This window comes from Pan paniscus, chromosome 19 (assembly GCF_029289425.2).
Source record: "Pan paniscus chromosome 19, NHGRI_mPanPan1-v2.0_pri, whole genome shotgun sequence".
Taxonomy (NCBI): Eukaryota; Metazoa; Chordata; class Mammalia; order Primates; family Hominidae; genus Pan; species Pan paniscus.
This window is the reverse complement of record NC_073268.2, coordinates 32,527,691-32,537,433: the sequence shown is the minus strand read 5'-3', so window position 1 is coordinate 32,537,433 and position 9,743 is coordinate 32,527,691. Positions and strand designations below refer to the sequence as shown.

The following is a 9,743-nucleotide window of genomic DNA, read 5'->3' as shown; positions in this document are numbered from 1 at the left end:
GGGCGCGGTGGCTCACGCCTGTAATCCCAGCACTTTGGGAAGCCGAGGCAGGTGGATCACGAGGTCAGGAGATCGAGACCAGCCTGGCCAAAATGGTGAAACCCTGTCTCTAATAAAAACACAAAAAATTAGCCAGGCGTGGTGGCGAGCGCCTGTAATCCCAGCTACTCTGGAGGCTGAGGCAGGAGAATCGCTTGAACCCGGGAGGCGCAGGTTGTAGGGCGACGAAGTCGCGCCACTGGCACTCCAGCCTGGGCGACAGAGGGAGGCTCCGTCTCAAAAAAAAAAAAAGAGCAAGACTCGCAAAACACCGGATTCCTTCTCAGCTTTCTGAGCTGAAAAGGTATAGATCCTAAAGAAGAGAAGAGTGTATGTAAGTACTTCTCAACCAGTTTACCTCTCTGACCACTCTTACGGTGTTTGGGGGCAACAAACTAAGGATCTAGACTCGCTAAACCGCTCGCTGGGTCCTTCTCTCCCCACAATGCACCGGGGCCAGCAGGAAGGCCGCTCCGACCCCTAATTTTCCCGCGAATTCAGTTCAAAGAGGCGGCCGGGCCCGCGATCGGCAGCGCGCACGGGCCAACCAAGCCGCGCCTCCGCGAGAAGCGCCTCCGCGTGACTGACGGGGGAATCCGCGGGCCAACGGGCTGGGCGGCCCGGCGGTGCGCGCTCCCGCCGGCCAATTAGAGCGCCGGGCGGGGGAAGTGGGCGGAGCGAGGCCAGGGTAGGGTGAGCGGCCTCCGAAGCGGAGCGGGGCTCTGAGGAGACACTTTTTTTTTCCTCCCTCCTTCCCTCCTCTCCTCCTCCCTTCCCTTCCCCTCTCCTCCCCTCTCTCCTCCTTCCCCCCTCGGTCCGCCGGAGCCTGCTGGGGCGAGCGGTTGGTATTGCAGGCGCTTGCTCTCCGGGGCCGCCCGGCGGGTAGCTGGCGGGGGGAGGAGGCAGGAACCGCGATGGCGCCTCAGAAGCACGGCGGTGGGGGAGGGGGCGGCTCGGGGCCCAGCGCGGGGTCCGGGGGAGGCGGCTTCGGGGGTTCGGCGGCGGTGGCGGCGGCGACGGCTTCGAGCGGCAAATCCGGCGGCGGGGGCTGTGGAGGGGGTGGCAGTTACTCGGCCTCCTCCTCCTCCTCCGCGGCGGCAGCGGCGGGGGCTGCGGTGTTACCGGTGAAGAAGCCGAAAATGGAGCACGTCCAGGCTGACCACGAGCTTTTCCTCCAGGCCTTTGAGAGTGAGTGTGTGCGAGGCTTTGAGGGCAGGAAGACCCACTCTGCCAACACCGGGGATGGGACACTGCTGGGCCCCCTTCCTCCTCGGGAGTCCACTTGTGTGGTAGTGGAGGGAGGAATTGAGGGGATGTCCCCCTTTCGGAGATTACGTCTCCAGGGGATCCGGAGTCCAGGGCCTTGGGAGAGCTGGAAAAGAGGGTCCGGGTGGGTTCTTGACTCCCCCAAGATTGACGCAAGAGGCTCGGGACTGGGGCCCCACGTTCAGAGCAGGCGGCTTTTAGATGAGGAGGTAGCAGTTGAACTGAGCCGCAGTCACATCCCGAGACTGGTTCTTGTTTTCTTTCATGCCTTTCGGACTCTAGAAATACAGGGGTTTAGGTTGTAGCTTTTGAGGGGCAAAATGAAGCCTGTGAAGGGATGAGTGCAGTGGAACCGAAGAAATTGTCCTTAGTCTGAAATGCCTTCGCGCTAACTTGGTGCTGCAGGTTCATATGGCACCTTTGGATGCTTAAAACCCTTCAAATCTATCCACCCATTTTGTGGATATGTAAACTGAGCCAGAGAGTGGTCAAGCATCTTCTCTGGAGACGACCCCGGAATTCTGCTTTTTCTACCTGGCTTACAGAACATTTTCTTGCGTCAATTTCTGTTTCTAAGTTCTGTCTGGAAGGTGAAACTGACTTATTTGGAAAGGAGAGCAAGGTGTCTGGAAACAAACAATAGAATTTATTAAAAACATCGTGACTATAAATAATCCTGATTGTTCTTGAAGGAATGTTATATCCTGATTGGTTTCCTTTTTTGCTTTTGTGTGTTATAATTTGGGTGATCTTTAATAGCTAAATAATCTTACAGAAACTTGAATAAACTTGGCTCTACCGCCCAGTGTCCTTATTTACAATTTCACTGTGGCATATGTTAAGGGCATGGTATCAGCTGTGCTTAGAAAGACGTATTACGTTGTTTAATACCCTTCCTTCATTCTCTCTCATTAGTGCTTCATGAAATTCTAATTGGAACTTAATAGAAGGAATTTCAGTTTTTATGGAAACGAATATTGAACCTGCTTCAGAGAGATTCACATTATTCACATATTTCTTAGTATACTTTGAAATATCTAGAGAGGCTTTAATTGGAAATAGGATGTAGAACTGAAGGGCAGTGGTGACAATAATGATACTTGTTTGTACCCCTTCTAAAGTATCTCATCTCCCTTTAGTTAATTTAAAATAAAACTAACCAATTGAAGATTTAGGTGGAAATTTTAAAAGTTCTTTCTGAATGTTAAGACACATCCTCCAAGAAAGTTTTAAGTATTTGCGTTCTGATGAGTCGACCTCGGGGAAGTCAAGTGTCATTAAGAGCTAGATCTGGTCATAAAACAACTCGAAGTTGTTTACTGGAAAGTTTAAATACTTGAATGTAATTATTCACATAGTTATTTCTATTTGGTTTATTCTGATACTGCTGTATAATGACCTAACGTGACACTAATAGGTCATTAATGTAACTGATATAATAGTATATGTATTTTTCATCGACTTAAGTCCTGTATAACAAATTACATTTTAACTAATTTGAAATTTAATTCAACTCATTTTAAGCGTTAGAAAGACTGTTTTGTGAATCTGTCAATTGTGTAAAAAATGTATTGAGGTAATATTTATATTGAACAAAATAGATACAACTTTAAATTATAATTAGGAATATTTATTGAGAATTTTTGCTGCAGTTTGTGTCCGAGATTCATTTCAATATTGACTGACTTTTGAGTGCAGTGGATCCCACCTGTAATCCTAGCTACTCTGGAGGCTGAGGCAGGAGGATCTGTTGAGCCCACGAGTTTGAGACCAGCCTGGGCAACATATCAAGACCCCTTTTCAAAAAAAGAAAAAAAAATCTTGACTGACTTTCATCATACCTGTATTAGGAATGTCTGGATCTGTATTAGGATGTCATCATATCTGTATTAGGATGTATTAGGATTCTGTTTTGGCTGACTACAATTTTTTTTTTTGTTTTTTTTTTTTTTGAGACGGAGTTTCGCTCTTTGTTGCCCAGGCTGGAGTACAATGACGCGATCTCGGCTCACGGCAACCTCCGCCTCCCAGGTTCAAGTGATTCTCCTGCCTCAGCCTCCCAAGTAGCTGGGATTACAGGCATGCGCCGCCCCTATGCCTGGCTATTTTTGTATATTTGGTGGAGACAGGGTTTCTCCATGTTGGTCAGGCTGGTCTCAAACTCCCGACCTTAGGTGATCTGCCCACCTTGGCCTCCCAAAGTGCTGGGAATACAGGCATGAGCCACCGCGCCTGGCCGGCTGACTACAAATTTTTTAAGTGACCATTTAAAAAGTGAAATTTTCATCTTGTTTGGCATCAATCAATAGTTCTTTTGTTGACTCCAGCTACCTATTACAGCTGCTTTTTGGAAGAAAATCGGTTATAAATAGTTTAAATTAGCTAAGTTAAATGAGTACAACTACTTCTCTTGAGTTCTGCTCGGTAACAATAACTATCTTAGAAAGGCTTAAGAAAAATATTGTAGAGAACCTTCAGTATAAAAAGCGTAGATGAACTTTGTGAATGTATGCCATTGATTGAATACCTTTTGATCTTACTATGCATACTTTCTTGATGTAAATATTTAGTGCGATATAAATATTTAGTGCGTGATTTCCATAGCAGATGATAAGTTTATATTGATTATAACATGGTCTCGGTTGATATTTTTCTGACAAGTAAGTTTAGATTATGTTTGGATTTTGTTTCTATTACCTAGAGCCAACACAGATCTATAGATTTCTTCGAACTCGGAATCTCATAGCAGTAAGTAGTCAACAAAATTCATCAATATTATTTCTCTCTTATAACTGCATCTGTATTCAATTTTAACATTTTTAAAACTCTTTTTGTAGCCAATATTTTTGCACAGAACTCTTACTTACATGTCTCATCGAAACTCCAGAACAAACATCAAAAGGTACATTTTATGAATCTTATTTCAAGCTGATCAAACCATGTTAGTTTTATTTTAAAGTACTATTTCTCAAAATTAAAAAAAAAACGAACAAAAATAAGCACTATTTCTAACTAAAGATTTAAGATGAAAACTGAAGTGAGAGAGTGACTGGTTGAATTGGTTGCACAGTGGTTTTCTATAGTATAATCTTTGTAAGTCTCAGGTTGTTATTAGCTTTTTTTTTTTAATCCCCTAATAGAAATGAGGCTGGGTGTGGTGGCTCATACCTATAATCCCAGCACTTTGGGAGGCCAAGTTGGGCGGATCACTTGAGGTCAGGAGTTCGAGACCAGTTTGGCCAACATGGCAAAACCCTGTATCTACTAAAACAAAAATTAGCTGGGCGTGGTGGTGTGTGCCTGTAATCCCAGTTACTTGGGAGGCTGAGGCAGGAGAATTGCTTGAGCCCGGGAGGTGGAGGTTGCAGTGAGCCGAGATTGCGCCATTGCACTCCAGCCTGGGCAACAGAGCGAGACTCTACCTCAAAGAAAAAAAAAACAAAACTGATTTTAGTAGTGAAGTGAATAAAGTGATTTTACTGATTATATTTTTACTCTGTGCCATGGGTTATTTCTCTTTTTTTGTTTGTTTTTTTTTTGAGACAGAGTCTCTGTCCAGGTTGGAGTGCAGTGGCGTGATCTCGGCTCACTGCAAGCTCCGCCTCCTGGGTTCATGCCATTCTCCTGCCTCAGCCTCCTTATTTTTTTTTTATTGTTGTTGTTGTTTTGTTTTTGGTTTTTTTTTTGAGAGAAGTCTCACTCTTGTCCCCCACGCTGGAGTGTAATGGTGCAATCTCGGCTCACTGCGATCTCTGCCTCCTGGGTTTAAACGATTCTCCTGCCTCAGCTTCCCAAGTAGCTGGGATTACAGGCGCCTGCCACCACAGCTGGCTAAGTTTTGTATTTTTAGTAGAGACAGGGTTTCCCCATGTTGGCCAGGCTGGTCTCGAACTCCTGACCTCAGGTGATCCACCCGCCTCGGCCTCCTAAAGTGCTAGGATTACAGGCATGAGCCACTGTGCCTGGCCTTTTTTTTTTTTTTTTTTTTTGAAACGGAGTCTCGCTCTGTCTCCCAGGCTGGAATGCAGTGGCGCAACCTCGGCTCACTGCAACCTCCGCCTCCCAGATTCAAGAGATTCTCCTCCTTCAGCCTCCCGAGTAGCTTGGATTGTAGGCGCGTGCCACCATGCTTGGCTAATTTTTTGTATTTTTGGTAGAGATGGGGTTTCTCTGTGTTAGCCAGGATGGTCTCGATCTCCTGACGTCAGGATCCGCCTGCCTCGGCCTCCCAAAGTAATGGCATTACAGGAGTGAGCCACCATGCCCAGCCTGGCCTTCTTTTTCTTTTTTTGAGATGGCGTTTCGCTCTTGTCTCCCAGGCTGGAGTGCAGTGGTGCGATATCGGCTTACTGCAACCTCTGCTTCCTGGGTTCAGGCAATTCTCCTGCCTCAGCCTCCCGAGTAGCTGGAATTATAGGCTCCCGCCACCACACCCAGCTAATTTTTTGTATTTTTAGTAGAGATGGGGTTTCACTATGTTGGCCAAGCTGGTCTCAAACTCCTGACTTCATGATCTTCCCGCCTTGGCCTCCCAAAGTGCTGAGATGACAGGCGTCAGCCACTGCGCCCAGCCTCCGCTGGTTATTTTCAAGTTTGATAGAAGTTGAGGATTTAAATATTTACTAAAGGGCTCAGGGTAACTATATTTGTTACGTAAAATTTAAGTTAATTTTTGATTATTATGTGTAATTTGAATTAGGTCCTGTAATGGTGGGTTCAGAAAGTCTCATTTTATATCTTTGGGTTTTTTTTTGTTTTGTTTTTATTTTTTTTTGAGACAGAGTTTCACTCTTGTTGCCCAGGCTGGAGTGCAATGGCGCAATCTTGGCTCACTGCAACCTCCACCTCGCGGGTTCAAGGGATTATCCTGTCTCAGCTTCCCAGGTAGCTGAGATTACAGGTGCCCACCACCACGCCTGGCTAATTTTTTGTATTTTTCATGAAGTTGGGGTTTTACCATTTTGGCCTGGCTGGTCTTGAACTCCTGACCTCAGGTGATCCACTCACCGTGGCCTCCTGAAGTGCTGGGATTACAGACCTGAGCCACAGCGCCCGGCCTTGGTGGTGGTCTTATTGAAGGGGAAACACTTTTGAAATCAATAGGATGAAGGTTTTTTAAAAACAATGAAGTCTTAAATCATTAGATTTTAAAGTGGGGTCTGGAGGTGGAAGACAGCTTATTTTTGCTGTGTAACATTTAGTACTTAACCATACATAATTATCAATGCAAGTTTTTTGTCCTAGGTGCAAGATTATATTTATTTGAGAGTATCAGGTGAACAAGTTTACATTTAAAGGCGAGAATTGTGTTAAGCATTTGGTATTGTCATTATAGTTTTAGTAAAACCATCAAGTTATCTCGATAGAGTTTGAAACTAAGCTCTTTGGTGGACTGCTACTGTTTATTAAGTAGGTATCACATTTCTATAGCAAGACATAGTTGAGTTTTGTAAATCTACTTGTATTTTGAAGGATTGAAGTGTGAAAATTATTTGTCTTTTGGCAATCTTTCTGAATAGAGAGCGTGCATGAGCAAGTTTGCATTGCAGTTAATAGGTGAAAATTGCTGAGCACCTAAGTAACTAAAAAGGAGGTGATGAATTAGGTTACAAAATTAGTTTTGTCCACCCTTTACCTGTCTACTCCATTATTTGATTTTTGCCAGCATTCAGCATGCTTTTTCTGTAAAGGACCAGTAAATAGTAATTATTTTAGGCTTTGCGGCCAGGGTGCAAAATTGAGGATATTATGTAGGTACTTAATATTAAAAGAAAGAAAAAATTTACAGTTTTTTAAAATTTCAGTCCGAAATGTCAATCTGTAAATTTTTAGTTGATTAAAATACAACAATATAAGATAGAACATTTTGTAATACAGGCCTTACTAATGAGAAATGAGAATTTTATTTTTGTGAGGGTAGGGGAGATAACACTTAGCTGAATTGGGGTTGAGAGTTAGTGTTTTCTATAATCAAATCAATTGCTAATGTTTATCTGTAAAAACCGTTCTTACCTTCCGGGCTGTACAAAAACAGGCGATAGGCCAGATTTGACCATGGTCCATAGTTTCCCCACCCTTGATTTATTCTATAAAACTAGTAGAATTCAACTAACTGTTTTGTTTCATCAAAGCTTTTTTTTTTTTTTTGGAGACAGATTCTTGCTCTGTCGTCTAGGCTGGAGTGCCGTGGCGCAATTTCGGCTCACTGCAGTCTTCGCCTCCCAAGTTCAAGCAATTCTGCCTCAGCCTCCTGAGTAGCTGGGATTACAGGCGTGTGGCACTACACCCAGCTAATTTTTGTATTTTTGGTAGAGACAGGGTTTCACCATGTTGGTCAGGCTGGTCTCAAACTCCTGACCTCATGATCCGCCTGCCTTGGCCTCCCAAAGTGCTGGGATTACAGTCGTGAGCCACCGTGCCTGGCCATCAAAGCATTTTTAATATAGAAGGTCAGTTGAGTTGCTGCCTAGGATGCAACCTGATCTTAATTTACAAAGTAATTAAATTATTATAAAATAAGTTTGCATTCATAGATTAAAAAGTACACATTTATTTTATTATTATTATAATTTTTTGAGATGGAGTTTCGCTCTTGTTGCCCAGGCTGGAGTGCAATGGTGCAATCTTGGCTCACTGCCACTTCCACCTCCTGGGTTCAAGTGATTCTCCTGCCTCAGCCTCCCGAGTAGCTGGGATTACAGGCATGCGCCACCATGCCTGGCTCATTTTGTATTTTTAGGAGAGATGGGGTTTCTCCATGTTGGTCAGGCTGGTCTCGAACTCCCGACCTCAGGTGATCTGCCCACCTCGGACTCCCAAAGTGCTGGGATTACAGGTGTGAACCACCACGTCCTGCTAAAAAGTACACATTTAAAATCTAAGTTCCATTTTCCCGTCATGTTTATTAATGTGTCCCATTGCAGGATATGTTTCTGTTGCCTGCATGGGTAGAGATAATTTTAAAAGCTTGGTTAAGTAAGAACTGATTTTCTTAATTATTGCCCTTTAGGTTAAAAAAAAAAGTCTTTGGGGAATTTTTAAGCAATCTGCCAGCCAAGAAGCAAATTTAAGTCCCACCTGGTTTAGTTCCTACAGAAATGGGTAGGAATAGGCTAGGCATGGTGTTTCAGACCTGTAATTTCAGCATTTTGGGAGACTGAGTTAGGAGGATTGCTTGTGTAACATTTAGTACTTAACCTTACGTAATTATGAATGCAAGTTTTTTGTCCTGGGTGCAAGATTATATTTATTTGAGCATATCAAGTGAACAAGTTTACATTTAAAGGCGAGAGTTATAGGTCAGCTCTGGCAACATAGTGAGACCCTATATCTACAAAAAATTTAAAAAATTAGCTGGACGTGGTGGCTCATGACTATAGTCCCAAATACTCAGGAGGCTGAGGCAGGAGGATCACCTGAGCCCAGAAGTTCGAAGGTTGCTATGAATGTGCCGGTGCACTCTAGCCTGGGCAGTAGAGGGAGACGGTGTCTCAAAAAAAAAAAAAAAAAAGTATGGGAATCATTTAATCATCTTGTTAGATGCCTGATCTTATTACTTATTAGGACTAATTATTAAGAAATTAAAGCACAACTCATTTGCTGTTGTCTTCAGCGTAGTTGGTGACTTTGGAAGGTGGCAGATTTAGCCCAGTGATTGTCGTTTCTCAAAATGTTTTCAGAACTCCTTTTTTACTATTACAACAACATAATATCCATTGTTGGAATAAGCATATCACTCCCTTTAAAGTCATACTCTCAGTCGTGATATTAATTCTGGTATATTTATTAAAGTCAGCTTGTGCTTTACTCTTTCTAGAAGTATTCAACTTCTATAGGCTAACACTGCCCCAACAAAGTAAAAATATAGGTCACGAGAAGGGCATCTTTTATTGAATCCAGTTTGCTGGATTTCGTGTGAGCTGTTTCTGAAGTCTCCCAAGAAAATTTTCTGAAATTTCTTGAATTTTTAAATATGCTCCTTTTCGATGACCTTTTGATAATTATTTCCTTCTTTAAATCTGACCTACAGTAAATTACCTTTCTAAAGAACAGAAATCCTTGGTGTTGGGGGAGGAGCAGCTTTTATATAGTTGCTTATGAGGTTTGTTTTGTTTTTTTCCTAAGGAAGGCTGGGTTGCTTTTGTGATCTTATCTATTTCAAATGGTTAATCAATTCTATTCACTTCTCCTGTATACAGCTTCATAAAGGTAGAAGAGATGAACCTTAGAACGTACAGTCTTTTTCTGCAGACAGAATTTCTTAATCATTACATAAACATTATTCTGAAAAGTTTTCAGTAATTTCATGGCCCTCCTCAATAGTAACTTTCAGTATTTATACTGAATAGCTCTTTGCAACTAGCCTAAAAGAGTCCTTTATTTTTGTTCTTTTTTCTCTCTTATCTGTGGAGATTGAAAATATATTGCCATCCTTCAGA

The 9,743-nt window shown here is 43.0% G+C and overlaps 1 protein-coding gene across 5 annotated transcripts in view; it reads left to right on the top strand.

The window, feature by feature from the left end:
• Nucleotides 1-698: 698 nt before the first annotated feature.
• The window catches only part of LOC103785028 (polycomb protein SUZ12), a 115,981-nt gene continuing 106,936 nt past the window's right edge, over nt 699-9,743 (top strand). For all 5 annotated transcript variants that reach the window (XM_063599130.1, XM_034943240.3, XM_063599128.1 and 2 more), the window contains exons 1-3: nt 699-1,227; nt 4,007-4,053; nt 4,143-4,207. In XM_063599130.1, the coding sequence (XP_063455200.1) occupies nt 954-1,227; nt 4,007-4,053; nt 4,143-4,207 (386 nt within the window). In that variant the 5' untranslated portion in view covers nt 699-953. The remainder of the gene's footprint in view (nt 1,228-4,006; nt 4,054-4,142; nt 4,208-9,743) is intronic.